This window comes from Macaca mulatta, chromosome 8 (assembly GCF_049350105.2).
Source record: "Macaca mulatta isolate MMU2019108-1 chromosome 8, T2T-MMU8v2.0, whole genome shotgun sequence".
Taxonomy (NCBI): Eukaryota; Metazoa; Chordata; class Mammalia; order Primates; family Cercopithecidae; genus Macaca; species Macaca mulatta.
Genome location: NC_133413.1, coordinates 109,387,883 through 109,406,418, shown reverse-complemented (window position 1 = coordinate 109,406,418; position 18,536 = coordinate 109,387,883). Strand labels below are relative to the sequence as shown.

At 35.8% G+C, this 18,536-nt stretch overlaps 1 protein-coding gene across 44 annotated transcripts in view; it reads right to left on the bottom strand.

Annotated features, from left to right (window-relative positions):
- VPS13B (vacuolar protein sorting 13 homolog B) overlaps positions 1 to 18,536 on the bottom strand; it is an 856,590-nt gene that overhangs the window by 823,840 nt on the left and 14,214 nt on the right. For all 44 annotated transcript variants that reach the window (XR_013397372.1, XR_013397371.1, XR_013397373.1 and 41 more), the window contains exon 3: positions 7,816 to 7,959. Coding sequence is in view for 30 of the 44 variants with exons in the window: in XM_077943895.1 (XP_077800021.1) it covers positions 7,816 to 7,959 (144 nt within the window). In the remaining 14 variants the exon portion in view is untranslated. The remainder of the gene's footprint in view (positions 1 to 7,815; positions 7,960 to 18,536) is intronic.

Sequence of the window (18,536 nt, the reverse complement as noted above, 5' to 3'; positions counted from 1 at the left end):
TGGGTAGAATTAATATTGTGAAAATGACCATACTGCCAAAAGCAATTCACAAATTCAATACAATTTCCATAAAAATGCCACCATCGTTCTTCACAGAACTAGAAAAAAAAATCCTAAAATTCGTAGGGAACCAAAAATGAGTCTGCATAGCCAAAGCAAGACTAAGCAAAAAGAACAAATTTGGAGGCATCACATTACCTGATTTCAAGCAATACAATAAGGCCATAGTCACCAAAACAGCATGGTACTGGTATAAAAATAGGCACATGGACCAATGAAACCGAATACAGAACCCAGAAATAAGCCCAAATACTTACAGCCAACTGATCAAGCAAACTAACATATAAAGTGGGGAAAGGACACCCTATCCAACAAATGGTGCTGGGATAACTGGCAAGTCACATGTACGAGAATGAAACTGGATCCTCATCTCTCACGTTATACAAAAATCAACTCAAGATGGATGGATCAAGGACTTAAATCTAAGACCTGAAACTATAAAAATTCTAGAAGATAACATCAGAAAAGCCCTCTAGACATTGACTTAGGCAAGGATTTTATGACCAAGAACCCAAAGGCAAATGCAATAAAAACAAAGATAAATAGCTGGGACTTAATTAAACTAAAGCGTTTTTGCACAGCAAAAGGAACAGTCAGCAGAGTAAACAGACAATACACAGAGTGGGAGAAAATCTTCACAATCTATACATCTGACAACAGACTAATACCCAGAATCTACAATGCACACAAATTAGCAAGAAAATAAACAATCCTAACAGAAAGTGGGCTAAGGACAAGAATAGATAATTCTCAAAAGAAGATACACAAATGGCCAACAAACATATGAAAAAATGCTCAACATCACTAATAATCAGGGAAATGCAAATCAAAACTATAATATGATACCAACTTACTCCTACAAGAATGGCCATAATCAAAACATCAAAAAATAATAGATATTGGCATGGCTCCAGTAAACAAGGAACACTTCTACACTGCTGGTGGGAATGTAAACTAGTACAACCACTACATAAAATGGTGTGGAGATTCCTTAAAGAACTAAATGTAGAACTACCATTTGATCCAGCAATCCCACTACTGGGTATCTACACAGTGGAAAAGGAGTCATTATACAAAAAAAGATACTTGCACACATGTGTTTAAAGCACACACATTTATAGCAAAACAATTCACAATTGCAAAAATGTGGAACCAATGTAAATGTCTGTCAATCAACGAGCAGATAAAGAAACTGTGATATAGATAGATAGATAGACACAATGGAATACTACTCAGCAATAAAAAAGAATGAATTAATGGCATTTGTAGTGACCTGGAGGAGATTGGAAACTATTATTCTAAGTGAAGTAACTCAGGAATGGAAAACCAAATATCGTTATGTCCTCACTGATACATGGAAGCTAAGCTATGAGGATGCAAAGGCATAAGAATTACACAATGAACTTTGGGGACTCGGGGGAAAGAGTGGGAAAGAGGTAAGGGATAAAAGCCTACAAATTGGGTACAGTGTATATTGCTTGTGTGATGAGTGCACCAAAATCTCACGAATTACCACTAGAGAATTTACTCATGTAACCAAACACCACCACCTGTTCCCCAATAACTTATAGAAATAAAAAGTTTTAAAAAATAAAAATAAAATGGTTGATTGTATGTTATGTGAATTTCGCTTCCATTAAAAAAACACACACACAAACACTGACTTATTTTAAAAAAGAAAAAAAGAGGCCGGGTGCGGTGGCTGAAGCCTGTAATCCCAGCACTTTGGGAGGCCAAGGCAGGCGGATCACAAGGTCAGGAGATCGAGACCATCCTGGCTAACATGGTGAAACCCTGTCTCTACTAAAAATACAAAAAATTAGCCGGGCGAGGTGGCAGGCAACTGTAGTCCCAGCTACTCGGGAGGCTGAGGCAGGAGAATGGCATGAACCCAGGAGGCGGAGCTTGCAGTGAGCGGAGATTGCGCCACTGTACTCCAGCCTGGAAGACAGAGCAAGACTCCATCTCAAAAAATAAATAAATAAATAAATAAATAAATAAATAAATAAATAAATAAATGATGTGGTTATAAAGAAAAGAAAAGAAGCTGGAGAGGGCAACATGGTTGCTGGAAAGTATTTCCCCAAAATGTAGCAGAGAAATAAGCACTTTAAATGATAGCAAAGTGCCAATAAAGCAAATGAGAGATTGAAAGTGAAGGAATACTGTAAAGTGAGATACTTAAGATACAGAGACAGGATCCACAACAAAGTGAATGCTTCAAGGAACAGCAAAGTCCGTAACATAACCATAAAAGGATTGGCTGAAATGGAACAGAAATAAGGATGACAGAGTTAAAAATCAAGGAATTGTGTTGCTAGAGAATTATATAAGAATCCATATGGACACTGAAATGACCCAAGATGGATGAACTGAAATGACCCAAGATGGATGAACAAAAAAAGTCTGTGAACCAGGTAACAAAATTTTCAGTCACAGGGACCACAAAACCAACGGATGATGGCTATCAGGGGACCATAAATGGTTATATAGTCAGGTCACACGAGCTTCAAAAAATAAGAGATATTTGTGAATGTGTGTGGAAGACTAATGGTCTAGAGTCAGTCCAATTAGAAGGCCATTTATTATAACATTCAAGCAATGACCTCACCAATGACAATGATGATAAACAGACTTCAGCCAAGCTAAGAGAGAGGTGATACCTCTCTTGTAGGCCTCCTAATCTCAAATTCTAACTAATTGATTTTTTAAATCAATTAACAGAGACTGATTATTCTTAATAGTCTGCCAACACAACTGTACTAATTCATAATAATCAGCACTTAAAATTCTAATGATCACATGTAAAATTTCTACAAGTAAATCCATGAAATCCCTGATGGTAAACAGAGCACATTGATGGCCAGAACAAATGACCATCAAGTAAATACAAAATCCTACCTAAATGTAAACAAAATTTAAAAAAAAAAAAAAAAAAAAAAAAAACTTTGTCCTGTGAAAGTATGGAAATTCTCTAGATCCCAGAAAAGTTCTGCTAGATAGAGCAGATAGGTGCTGGTATCCAATCAAAGAAAGCTTTATTTGCCTGCACTACAGTGGAAAAAATAATTCTGAAGCCCTTCGTCAAAATTAGCCATTCAAATCAAAACAGCTGCCTCATATCTTTAAGTCTAATTACACTGACACAGACTTTTTAGAAAAACAAAAATAAACTACAAGATGAAACTATAAAAACAATTTGATATAAAATACCACAGTCAAGAGTAATAACATATCACTTATTGATCAGGTCACCTAAATCTATGGGTTGTCAGGACCAAAATTTTTTTCTTATTAATACTGGAAATCAGTGGCTTATGCTTGTAATTCCAGTAATTTGGGAGGCCAAGGCAGGAGGGTCACTTGAAGCCAGGAGTTCAAGACCAACCTGGGCAACACAGCAAGACCCAGTATCAAAAACAGAAACAAAACAAACAAAAAGTGGCTTACTGGTTTCTGACTTAAAATGTTTAAGAAAGGTATCTGTGCTTATGGGAAACAGAAAACTCTCTCTGAATTAAAATACCACAGATACAAATATTTTCACTTTTCTGTTTAAAATCTAACTAAACTTGTAGGTACATGAGATAAAAGAATAAAATCACCTTAGGTTTTCAAACAGAAGATTTTTGTAATCTTAAACAGCCATATCAACAATCAGAAGGTTATGACAGTAAAGAAATAAAATTAAACTTGCAAAAATGATTTTAAAATAAGTTAAGCTAAAAAGGAGAAAGGTGGTAAAAGATTATGACAGTAAAGAAATGAACTTGCAAGGTGGATCACGAGGTCAGGAGATGGAGACCATCCTGGCTAACACGGTGAAACCCTGTCTCTACTAAAAAATGCAAAAAACTAGCCGGGCGAGGTGGTGGGCACCTGTAGTCCCAGCTACTTGGGAGGCTGAGGCAGGAGAATGGCGTGAACCCGGGAGGCGGAGCTTGCAGTGAGCTGAGATCCGGTCACTGCACTCCAGCCTGGGCGACAGAGCGAGACTCTGTCTCAAAAAAAAAAAAAAAAAAAGGAGCTAAGCTAAAAAAGAGAAAGATGGTAAGAACATATACATAAAAATAAGTTTCATCTGGAGTGAAACTGCAACTATTTCTCCTATTAGAAGATAATCTCTGATTTTTATGTTCAAAAGATGCCTTTCAAATTTTATTTTATTTATTTTTGTTTTGAGATGGAGTTTTGCTCTTGTTGCCCAGGCTGGAAGCAATGGCGCGGCCTCTGCTCACTGCAACCTCCGCCTCTTGGGTTCAAGCAATTCTCCTGCCTCAGCCTCCCACTTTTCAAATTTTTTATGAAAAATAAGTATTTCCATAAACAGCCTTACAAATAGTTACATTTATTAGATTAAAAGAGATTTTAACATTTATGTTCCAGGTGGTACAAAAACCAGAATAAATAGGTGGTTTAGAAACAATTTTATCATTCTCTTTAGGTTGAAGAAGTTTTTTTTTTTTTTTGGAGACAGAGTCTCCCTTTGTCACCCAGACTGGAATGCAGTGGCGCAATCTTGGCTCACTGCAAGCTCCGCCTCCCGGGTTCATGCCATTCTCCTTCCTCAGCCTCCAGAATAGCTGGGACTACAGGCGCCGGCCACCACGCCCAGCTAATGTTTTGTATTTTTATTAGAGACGGGGTTTCACCATGTTAGCCAGGATGGTCTCGATCTCCCGACCTCGTGACCTGCCCGCCTCGGCCCCACAAAGTGCTGCAATCACAGGCGTGAGCCACCGTGCCCAGTCAAGACTTAATTCAATGATCAAAGAAAGCACATTAATCATATAATTTTTTAAATTGTATAGCAAGTCTTGTCCTGTTTTACAGATGAGACCCATACAGGCTGAACAAAAAAGAATATGAAAAAGGAGAGGAGTACATAGTTAAATGGAAGTTACTGATAATGTTTTAGCTCTTGAGCTATGTTAACAAGTATTTATTAGATTAGCATGGACATGATGTGTCATGAATCAAAAACTGTGTATCTGAAATCAAAAACAGGATAAACAGTTTACAAGTAGTAACTCTGCAAGATTTAAAAGTGAGGGCAATGACTGACATATATACGTCTCTCAGAGTAAATAGGAAATCGTTAACAACTATTTCTTGAGTGAAGTTTCAATATATTTTTAAAAATTCAGAGTAAACATCAAGATGGATTTCATTTTACATAACACAACAACTTGGTCACCCACTCATCCTAAAAATCTCTATAAGTAAAACTGATTATAATGATATGTTAAGGCAGTGTATTTAAACCATGACCACTAGAATCACAATCATTATGAATCTTTTTCTAAGTGTCTTTTGCTGAGATTATATAAATATTTTAGCAATGCTTTTCAGTGCAGTACAGAGTAGACAACCAATAAATGTTGGTAGAATTAAATTTACCTTCACAAACAAGACATGCCTTCATATCAAGGCATTTAACAATATCTTATTTTTGGAATGATCTTATCTGATTTAAGCCTTATATTCATACCTTTTAATCATACTTCAATACATTCATATATATAATAGTTTTTTAACAGATTCATATCTTTGAGTACCTATAACTCTAAAAGGCCCCTTCACTAAACCTACCATTCCAACCCCAATTTTATTTAGAAAATACATCTTTTCTTCGTGGTGATTCTACAGTAACCTGAAATAATTTGAATATAAACTTATTCAGTTTTACTACTACATGCGTAATTTTCAGCTTAATTACATACTATACTAACCAAAGCTTAAAACAGGAAAATAAACTATTTTAAAATCTGTTTCATCTACAATGTTTTTACTCAAAATTTAATTCCAATCACTAGCATAAACCCAAGCATTACTCTCCAGGGGTGTACACTGCTAAATAATTTGTCCAAATGTCAACTGCAATTTTCAAAAATCCTCTCTAACCCAAAATGTTAAACATCTGTAAAAAATACTTGTTTTGAGAGTGGTTTACATTCATGACATTTAACCTTTTGCTGTACACACCACAAAATTCAAGTCTCAATTACCATGCAAGCAGGAAACCTGATCATTTCTGCAGTAGCCATCTGCATAGTCCAATATCAAGTATTAGTTCTAGGTTGCACTAAGTCATGTGTTACAAGTCTTTTTCTGCAGCCTCTATAATTAGTTGTAATTTGCCTCTGTTAAAACGTGTTTCTTAAAGGACATCTGGCCTTGAAATTTCCACCTTCTCAATGAAAAAATACTTAGTGTCTGGATTTTTTTTTTTTTCCTCTTTTAATATGGAACACTGCATGGGTGGTATAACCAAGTCCAGACTTTGAAAAAAAAATAAATTCCAAGAAAAGATAATAATTAAGAACCATTTAAGTATTACCAACTATAAATGTAAAGTAAAACTTTTTTGTAACTATCCACATATTTCTAAATTAATCTCTCAAATATTAGAAGATCACAAAGTAACTTTTCATTTTCATGAGAATATAACATTGGTCTATTAACTTCTAGAAACTATATTAAGTTAAATTGGATAATACATGTTTGGAATCAAAGATTTCATAAATGGAAAAAACATCTGAGTCCAGTGGGTTGATATGACACTCAAAGCATCCACTTAAAATAGGAAATAATTTTAACAGTTCATATATAACCCTAACTTCACAAAGATTAAAGTTACATTTAGAATATGTTAAACCTACATACAGATTCACATGAAGTCATTTTAATAATACTTATCAATTTACTTGATTATAGCCAATCTTCCTTAAAACTAAAAGTTAAATGTTAAGTAGCTGATTAAAAAAAAAAAACTAATAAAAATGAATGACAGACACACCACTCTTCTGCAAGGTGAAAGTGGAAACATTCTCCACAATAAGCTATGGTCCTGACCTATTTTGCTTTCCTAGACTGGAAAATTTTTGGTAGAAACTCTTTAAAACCAATATTACACATCTGCAAAAAAACACTAGCAAGAAATGTAAGATGGGTCAGAGAAGGAAGAAATAAATCTGAAAAAAGAAAAAATCAGTTTCTTATACCAAAACTTCAAAAACAATTATAAAATTTGGTGCAAATATATTTTCATCTTCCCAAAAAATAACCTGAGAAATTCCCTTCAGATTTAGAAAAATTATGTAAAGAAAAAATTCATACAGGTCCTTTGCAAAAATCTAAAAATGTTAATGTAAAAATTGGACACAATTAGGCTGCACTTTCATTGTAGATGTAATAAGCAATAAGCAATCTGCAAGGTCCCTAGTAGAGCTATGACAAAGTAAGTAAAATCTGTATGAAAACAACCTTTACATATTTTATTCAAATTTAAAAACACCCATTGCAAATAATCATGTAACTTAAAAGGGCATATACAAATTAAAGGCCAGGCACGGCGGCTCATGCCTGTAATCCCAGCACTTTCAGAGGCTAAGGCGGGCAGATCACGATGTCAAGAGATCGAGACCATCCTGGCCAACATGGTGAAACCCCTTCTCTAGTAAAAATACAAAAATTAGCTGGGCGTGGTGGTGCACACCTGTAGTCCCAGCTACTCAGGAGGCTAAGGCAGGAAAATCGCTTGAACCCGGGAGGCGGAGGTTGCAGTGAGCCGAAATCGCACCACTGCACTCCAGCCTGGCAACAGAGTGAGACTCTCTCAAAAAAAAAAAAAAAAAAAAAAATTGAGTATATAAGCTATGTTTATGTAACAGTTGATATATTCAAAAAGGTAAAGAAATGTCAAATACTACTAAAATTAGTTAACATAAACAACTTAGTTCAATAATGTCTTACCTGTATCCCATCCTTAAGTTTCAAAATGCATTCCATAGTATTGATGGTAATTACCACTGGTTCTGAACCCAGTTTTGTCCATGGTACATGAATCCTTAATTCATGAATATGTCCACTCAAAAAAGTGAATGGTAATTTCAGTTCCTTAAAACACAAAACATTGCATAAGTTAGTAAGTGTTTAATATTTTTTATTATAATATGCAAATTCCTTTTTTAAAAAATAAAATTTCCAACACAAGAATATTTGGGGACTTACTGTTTAGTGCTTAATATTTTTCATTCTAATGTACAAATTCCTTTCTTAAAAGAGAAATAAAATGTCCAACACAAAAATATTTTGAGAATTACTGTTTATCAAAAAGTAGCATCAAATACCTTGTTAGGCCATACTTAATGATAAATAATAATTTATAGTACAAGTTACATTTAATAAGTTACTTAAGCACTCTAGGCCTGTCTCCTACTTTGCTGAATGGAAATAATATATAATACTTGGTACATGATGTAAGCTCATAGATGGTAGTACAACAGTATATAGCAGCAGTACTTGAGATACCTGAAATGATGTAATTTTTTAAGTCTCCATCTAAAAATATGTCTTCAAAATACGTTTTAAACTAATAGAACAGTATTCTAAGTCAAGTTGAAAGGGGAGCTCAACTGGAGATTTGAGAATAACTTGACAAAATGAAAACTGATCAACCTAAAAAAAAAAAATGTATTCCACTTCACCTAATGTAAAATTGAACTGGATACTACTTGGTCCTAAATTTTAAATATTTTCTGACTGCTTTCCATTATCATTAGATAAAAGATTAGACATGAAAAATTTCACCAAAATTGCTTTATGCTCATTTGTCTCACTTCTAGATACAATTTGTTTACAAATCAACAAAGGACGAAGAAAAAAATGTATTCCCATCACATTTTTTACAGTTATTGTAACTCTATTTGTGAAAGTTAATAAAAATATTAAGCTTATTCATTCACATTTTAGCCTACCTAGTTGGTTCAGCAACACAGTAACAATATACCTAAATACAGACAGTATAGCAAAGTGATTAAGACCAATAACTCTGCAGCCAGCAAAGACTTTATTGTATCTGTGCCTCAGTTTCATTATCTTTAAAATTTGTATAAAAATACTATATTTTGAATATTAGATCAATTAAAATATATAAAGCTTAGAATACTACCTTCCTCACAGAGAAATCATTATAAAGGTGCTAAATATTATTATTATAATTACAAAAGTATGGGCCTAATTTGTTTCTTCAACCAGAGGTTTTTTTTTTTTTAAAGGGCAGCTATTAAGTTTATTGTTAGTACTCTATGCTAATAGAATGTCACAATTTTTAGATCTTTGTCATTATCACAGTATTTTTAAAATGCATTAATTTCTTCAAGCATTGTTCAGCTAGCACAAGATTATATATTGATCAGTGCCTGTAACAAAAGCAATATTTACTAAGCACTGAGTATGTACCAGGCACTATTCTAAGCACCTTACTTGTAAACAATTATTTACTCCTCCTAAGAACCACAAAATGTAAATACCATTATCCCCATTTTACAGTGAAGAATCTGAGACATGAAGGGTCAAGAATCTTCCCAAAATGAAACATCTAGGAGAGCCTGGACTCAAAATTAAGAAATATTATGCCAGAGCCATGGCTCTTAACCACTATAATACTGCCTCTACACTTTCATTATCAGCACTGAAAATGTTTCCACTGGCTATTTATCTACCTAACTGGACAATGAGCAGATTACAATTCCACCTCTCCCACCCTATGCCTTGTGTAACAATGATACATTTGCAAAATGGCTATCAAAGTTGCAGTCTAAGGGCATAAATCAGATTGTCTCAGAGTTCTCAGAGTACAGATGTTTAAAGACACCTGAATCAAACTCAAGAACTTAGTGTCATCAGAATGCTACTAACCAAACATTAACACAAGAGGTAACTTTCTGGATTAGAACATGGAATTTTGAGACATATGATCTGACTATAAGCAAGATAGTTTCAATTTCAAAATCACAGAGGAAAGAAAAATAAATAAATAACATATATTTATATATACTGTTTAAAAGGTGAAACACAAATGATGATTGTTATAACAAATGGATCTTCCTTGAGGTAACCAAAAAAGGTATTTTCTTTTCATTCTTTTTCCTTCTTGAAATATATAAATCTACAACTTTAAAATATTTTATTTATGTATAACTTTTAGGTAATACATCATGTAAAATGCATCCCTAAAATCAGAACATCTATGATAATGCAATGGATATTAGTAGCAAAGAATTTCAGAAGAGAGTTGAATATATCTCAAAAATCTAATTATAGGTAAGGTATTATAAAATAACAGAGAAAAGGGATACTTTTAAAATGAACATAACAGGCAACAAAAGCAAATATAGAAAAATGAGACATCAAATTTTAAAACTTCTGCACAACAAAGGAAAAAGAATAAAAAAGCTAACTTATGAAATGGACAAAAATATTTGCAAACCATCTATCTGATAAGGTACTACTATCTAGAATATATAAACAAGTTCCATGACTAATCAACAACAAAATAACAGTAATTCTATTTAAAAATGGACAAAGGAATTGAAGACATGTCCACAAAAAAGATATACAAATGGCCAACAAGTATATGAAAAGAAGCTCAACGTAACTACTCATTAGGGAAATGCAAATCAAAAACCACAATGAACTATCTCTCAGTCATAACAATGGCCATTATCAAAAACATAATAAGTGTTGAGAAAATGGAATACTTATACACTCTTAGTGGAAACATAAAATGGTACAACTGCTACAGAACATAATATGGAGGTTCCTCAACAAATCAAAAGCAGAATTACAATGATCCAGAAACCCCAGTTCTAGGTATATACCCAAAATAATTTAAAAGAAAATCTTAAGGAGATATTCACACACCCATGTTCAAAGCAGCATTAATCACAATAGCTGTAAAGTAAAAGCAACTCTAATATCCATTTTTGAATGAATGGATAAGCAAAATGTAATACACACATACAATGGAATATTATTCAGCCTTAAAAAATAAGCAAATCCCATAATATACCATAACATGGACGAAACATGAGGACATTATGGTAAATAAAATAAGCCAGTTATGAAAAGATAAATACTGTATGATTCCACATATATAAGGTATCTAACACTGTCAAACTCTTAGAAAGTAGACTGGTGGTTGTCAAGGGCGGGGGCAGGGGAAAGGTAAAAAGGGAGTCATTGGTTCAATAGACAGAGTTTCAGATTTACAAGACAAAAATGTTCTGAAGATCTGCTCCACAAGGATGTGCATATAGTTAACAGTAATATAGTATATACTTAAAAGTGCTTAAGATGGTCATTTCTCTTTAAGAAACAAGGTCTAACTCTGTCACCCAGGCTGGAGTGCAGTGGCACAATCAGCTCACTGAAACCTCCAACTCCTGGGTTCTCCCACCTCAGCATGCCAAGTAGCTAGGATTATATGCCCATGGCACCACACCCAACCAATTTTTTAAATTTTTGGCACAGATGAGTCTCACTATGTTGCCCAGTCTGGTCTTCAACTCCTGGGCTTCAAGCTATCCTCCCATCTCAGCCCTCAAAGTGCTGGGATTATAGGCACGAGCCACCATGCCCAGCCTCAATGACAAATTTTATGTCACATATTTGTTACTATCAGAACACACTCACACAGACATACACATAAGTGACAAGACTTCAAGAATGCTGAATGAGGAGCTCGGCAAATCCTCTCCCCAAAAAGCAATGACAAAAAGGACAAAGTTGTCAAAAATAACAGACAGCTCAGCAGCAATAAGAGTAAGGCTAGCATAAGGTCACAATACAATTTGGGTCAGGCAACAAAACAGCAGATCAGTCCAAAAATTAACAGAGAAATCTGGAAAATGATATAGCCCAACGGGATTTTGCCAAGGTCTCACATATATATTACTGGTAGTCTAGAAAGTTGTACGCATATGCAAGAATGCACTTATTCAGAAGACTGTATATCTGTTGTTCCACCAGATATACAGATACAATCCCCCAAGCAACCACAAAGAGAGGGCAGTAACCAGCAAACTACTCATTTCTAGTTAACCATGAGGCCTCATGAACATAGAGAATTTTAAAAAAAAAAAAAAAATCAGACTTATAATCTCCTGACTTTGAAAGTATTACCCAGTAAATGTATATATCCCATGTCAAAGAGTAAATACCTTACTAGCTCAAAGGTTTAAACAATCTCCAATCACTGGCTGATGACTAAGTTATAGTAACCCAGTGAAATTCCTAGAATGCCAGGCTTAAAAATAGAAAAGAGAATTTTTTTTTTTTAATGAGCAGAGAAATCAGAGGGCACACGAAACAGACATCACAAAATTAGTAGAGGCAAATCAATAAACAAACCTGCAACAACAACCATCTCCTGGAGGAGAAGAAATCAAAATCCTAAGTTGCTGCAATATATTAAACAAAATGTCCAATTTACAACAAACAACTACGACACATGCAAAGCATACAGAAATAAAAACAGTTAATAGAAACTATCTTTGAAGGAGATCAAATGCAGGGCTTGGTACACAAAGACTTCAAAACATCAATTCCGAATATGTTCAAAGAAATAAGGGAAACCATATACAAATTTTTTTTTTTTTTTTTTTTTTTTTTTGAGATGGAGTCTCACCCTGTCACCCAGACTGGAGTGCAATGGTGTGATCTCGGCTCACTGCCATCTCTGCCTCCCAGGTTCAAACGATTCTCCTGCCTCAGCCTCCCGAATAGCTGGGATTACAGGCACCCACCACCACGCCCAGCTAATTTTTGTATTTTTAGTAGAGATGGGGTTTCACCATGTTGGCCAGGCTGGTCTCGAACTCCTGACCTCAAGTGATCCACCCACCTCGGCCTCCCAAAGTGCTGGGATTACAGGCATAAGCCACTGCACCCGGCCTCAATTAGAAAATGTCAATAAAAAGAAATTACCAAAAAAATGAAAATTTTGGAGTTGAAAGTACAATCAACAAAATTAAAAATTCACTAGAAGGGCTCAGCAGCAGATTTGAATTGGCAAAAGAATCAGTGAATTCAAATCCAAATATATCATAGTCAAACTGCAGAAAGCCAGGGACAAAAAAAAAAAAGCTGAGAGCAGAAAGACAAAAACAATTTTTCACGTACAAGGAAACTTTTAGTAGATTAACACCTAATTTCTCCCAGAATTCTATATCCAGCAAAATTATCCTTCAACAATGCAAGCAAATTAAAAGATACTCAAATAAAGAATAAGATAATTGATTCCTAGCAGAATATTAATGGAAGTTCATTAGACTGAAAGGAAGTAGCAACAGATGATAAAACAAATTCACACAACAAAAAAATACAGGTAATTATGTTGGTGACTGGTAAAGGACATTATAAATGCTTTTTTCTCCCGTGTTGTTCTGATTTAAAAGGAAATTGCATAAAACAATAATGATAAAATTGTATTGTTTGACTTTTAACAAGTGAAGATGCAATATATATGACAATAACAGCACAAGCAGCAGAAGAAAATGGAGCTATAGTAGGGAAATGTTCTCTACTTTAATAGAATAAAGTTATCAATAATCTCAAGTAGTTTGCAGTAAATCAGATGCATATTATAATCCCCCAAGCAACCACAAAGAAAATAATTCAGGCCAGGCGCAGTGGCTCACATCTGTAATCCCAGCACTTTGGGAGGCTGAGGCGGGCGGATCACGAGGTCAGGAGATCGAGACCATCCTGGCTAACACGGTAAAACCCCGTCTCTACTAAAAATACAAAAAAAAAAAAAATTAGCTGGACATGGTGGCGGGTGCCTGTAGTCCCAGCTACTCGGAAGGCTGAGGCAGGAGAATGGCATGAACCCGGGAGGCGGAGCTTGCAGTGAGTCGAGATCACGCCACTGCACTCCAGCCTGGGCAACAGATCAAGACTCTGTCTCAAAAAAAAAAAAAAAAGAAAGAAAATAATTCAAAAGTAATTTGAAAGTCAATAAAGGAGTTAAAATAGAACATCGAAAAACATCAATTTATTACAAAAGAAATTAATAAGAGTATCAGAGGAACAAAACAGACATGAGGCACACAGAAAATAATAGCAAAATGATAAATGTAAATCCAATCATATGAATAAAAATTAGAGGTGAACAGATTAAAAACTTCAATCAAAATGGAACCCAATGCTCATCTCCTCCACAAAGAAAAACCAAAACAACAAATAGAGCACTTTGAGTTGAATGTCTATGGGAGAACAATGGAACTCATCAGGAAGTAATGAAGATCTTCTGAGGCACAGAAAACTCCACATGTCAGCATAAAGAGGAAAGGAGAGCACCTGGCCAAAATCAGCCTGGAGCCAGAAGGGGCTCTCCATTGACGAGAAAAGTTAAGCAAGACATCCTCAGCAGTCCCCATGACCACTGTGGATACTTGCAATCCAAGCTACAGGGCAGCTCCACAGTCCTCACAAGCCCTGAGTCCAGTATAGGGAGCTGCCTGAGGTCCATAAGGCTGGATTGCTCCAGAAAGAGAATTCACATTTGATCCACTGAATTCCCCAGGATCCAAGCTGCTGCAGTACTACATCATTTGGAGAATGAAGCAACTACTAGAGTGCATTCTGCCTTGGGGCTCAATAGCCCTGGCAGCTCTACATCCCTTGGACCCTGTAATCAGAAAATGGCAGCTGAGAAATAGCAGCCATTTCTCAGGGACTAAGGACCAGCCTGTCTAGCATTCCTCACCCCAAGCAAAGCCACACCACTGCCTCCACAAACACCCACAGTCTAGCCCACTGAGGCAATCACAGAAAATGCTGATATTGATGACGGCTGAAGAAATCACATAGAAATTACATTACTGCACCCAATGAGGAAAAAAGCCTGGGCACCCTACTCAACCAATACCGAAGTCAAATCTACAGGAAAAAGTTTTTTCCTATGAAAACTACTTCATAAAATTGGCAGAGGTGGTTGTTCTTCCAGATAAACAGATATCAAGCTAGGGACACAAGAAACATGAAAAGGCATGGAAACATGACACCACAAAGGAACACAGTAATTCTCTAATAACATACCCCAAGGAAAACAAACCAATAAAATACCTGAAAAGGAATTCACAGTAATTTCTTAAGGAAACTCAGTGAAATACAAAAGAATACGGATAGTGAATTCAACAAAATCAGAAAAACAAGTCATGATCTGAATGAGAAATTCAACAGATATATGCCATAAAAAAGAACCAAACAGAAATCTTAGCATTGAAGAAGTCAATGAATAAAATTTAAAAATACAATTGAAAGTTTCAGCAATACACGAGATCAAGCAGAAGAATTTGTGAACTTGAACATAAGGCTTTTGAAATATAGTAAATCTTCACCTAACATCATCAGTGGGTTCTTGGAAACTGTCATTTAAATGAAACAACATGTAACAAAACTAATTTCACGGCCGGGCACGGTGGCTCACGCCTGTAATCCCAGCACTTTGGGAGGCCAAGACGGGCAGATCACGAGGTCAGGAGATCGAGACCATCCTGGAGAACACAGTGAAACCCTGTCTCTACTAAAAAAATACAAAAAAATTAGCCGGGCGTAGTGGCGGGTGCCTGTAGCCCCAGCTACTCGGGAGGCTGAGGCAGGAGAATGGCGTGAACCCGGGAGGCGGAGCTTGCAGTGAGCAGAGACCGCGCCACTGCACGCCAGCCTGGGCAACTGAGCAAGACTCCATCTCAAAAAAAAAAAAAAAACAAAACTAATTTCACCTAGGCTAACTGATATAAACAAAAGTTCCTACAGCCTATGTCTAGTCACAAAAACATGACCAATATTGTAAAGAGTCAAACCACTTCTAATATCAAATACTGAAATAGATGTAGGCTATACGTACATTTAAGAAAGATTAATGAAATTATTAAATTAGTATTAAATTAGTATCAAATTATTACATTATTAAATTAATAAAAATTAAGATTAATAAATATTTACCAAATTTATGGTCAATCGGTGAATGATAGCAGTCACAATAGTTGTGAATGAAATCATGAAACAAATGTTTGGAAAGTGAAAAGAGGAGCATCTTCTAATGCCACACAGTTAAAAAACAAGGAATACTGTGAGATCACTGAGTGCTTTCTGAATGCATCATATATTGTGCATTTGTATGATTATCATATACTTTATGAATTTTTATTTTATAGTATCATGCAATTGTTCATTTTCCAACCTGCTTATTCCAGTTCAGTGTCACAGGTGGCTGAAGCCTATCCTGCCACTCAGGGTAAAAAGTAGAAACCAGTTCTGGACAGGACACCATTACATCACAGTTCACACACACACACTCACTCACTCACTCATACTGGGACAATTTAGACATACCAGTTAACCAAACATTCACATCTTTGGGAAGCAGAAGGAAACCAGACTATCCAGAGAAAACCCATGCAGACATGGGGAGAACAAGCAAACTCCATAAAGACAGAGGGCCTGACCAGAAATCATTTTTGTCTCAGCAACATTATAACTAAACAATGCTGAACATTGTTTTGAGGTCCTGCTGTACCCGGGTTAGCCAAAAAAAACAAAGAAACAAATAAAAAACAGTTAAAAAGAATGAGAAGAAAGCATACAGGGCCTATGGGATAGTATTAAGTTAAAAAAAAAAAAAAAAGCATGTATTTTTGGAGGTCCGGGGAAAAGAACAGACAAGGCATATAAAACCTATTTAAATAAATAATAGCTGAAAACATCTCAAGTCATGGGAGAAATATAAACATCCAGGTCCAGGAAGCTCAAAGTTTCCCAAAGAGTCTCAACCCAAAAAGGTCCTCTCAGGATACACTATAGTCAAACTGAGAAAAGATGAACATTACAGTGAAACTGTCAAAATTCAAACACAAAGAGAATTTTAAAAACAGGAAAAGTGTGAAGTAACACATAGGGACTCTCCATAAGACTAACAGCAGATTTCTCAGCAGAAACATAGGCCAAGAGACAATGAGATGCCATATTCAAAATGTTGAAAGAAAACAAACTGTTAGCCAAAATTACCATAACTAGTAAACCTCCCCTTCAGAAATGAAGGAAAAATAAAATCTTTCCCAGAGAAGCAAAAAATGAGGTAATTTATCACCACTAGACTGAATGGACAAGAAATGATTAGGGGAATCCTAGAACTGAAAACGAACAGACTATAACTACCATCATGAAAACATGCAGAAGTGTCAATCTCATTGATGAAGCAGATTCACAAATGAGAAAGAGAAGTAAAAATTATCACTATAGAAACCACCAAACTGCAAAGATAAACAATAAGAAACTAAAGAAGAATGGATATATATTTTAAAGAAACAAAAGGCAATTAGCAAAATGACAAGAGAAATTCCTCACCTATCAATAATAACCTTGAATGTAAACAAATAAAAATGCCAAATTAAAAACTATAATCCCCAATTAAAAGCTATAAACTGGATGAATGGATTAACAAAAAACAAGACCGGGCTGGCCATCGTGGCTCACACTTGTAATCCCAGCACTTTGGGAGGCCAAGGCAGGCAGATCACCTGAGGTCAGGAGTTTAAGACCAGCCTGGCCAACGAGGTGAAACCCCGTCTCCACAAAAATACAAAAATTAGCTGGGCATGATGGTGGATGCCTGTAATGCCAGCAACTTGGGAGGCTGACGCGGGAGAACCACTTGAACCTGGGAGGCGGAGGTTGTAGTGAGCCAAGACTGCACCACTGCACTCCAGCCTGGTGACAGAGTGAGAGGGGGAAGTCGGGGGCGGACAGGCAGGGAAACAAGACCCAACTATATGCTGCCTATAAGAAACTCACTTCTGTAAACATATACATAAACTTAAAATGAAGAAATGAAGAAAGTTCCACCAAAAATGAATAGGAGTAGCTATCCTTATATCAGAAAAAATACACTTTAAGTCACAAACTATATAAGGAGACAAAGGTCATTATATAATAATAATGAAGTTGGGCCGGGCGCGGTGGCTTAAGCCTGTAATCCCAGCACTTTGGGAGGCAGAAACGGGTGGATCACGAGGTCAGGAGATCGAGACCATCCTGGCTAACGCGGTGAAACCCTGTCTCTACTAAAAAATACAAAAAACTAGCCGGGCAAGGTGGCAGGTGCCTGTAGTCCCAGTTACTCAGGAGGCTGAGGCAGGAGAATGGCGTGAACCCGGGAGGCGGAGCTTGCAGGGAGCTGAGATCCGGCCACTGCACTCCAGCCTGGGCCACAGAGCAAGACTCCGTCTCAAAATAATAATAATAATAATAATAATAACAACAATGAAGTCAATTTGACAAGCATCTATAACAACTATAAATATATACACACTCACTACTAGAGCACTCAGATACAGCAAATATTATTGGATCTAAAGAGAGAGATAAACTCCTTTACAATAATAATTGGGGACTTGAACACCCCACTCACAGCCCTGAACAGATCACTGGCAGAAAATCAGTCAAAAATACCAAATTTCAATTGCAGTTTAGACCAAATAGACCTAACATATTTACAGAACAACAGCTGCAGAATACATTCTTGCCATTAGTACACAAAAAAAAATTCTCCAAAAATTTTAAAAGTCAAAGTCATATCAAGTTTCTTTTCTAACGACAATAGAACAAAACTAAAAATCAGTAACAAG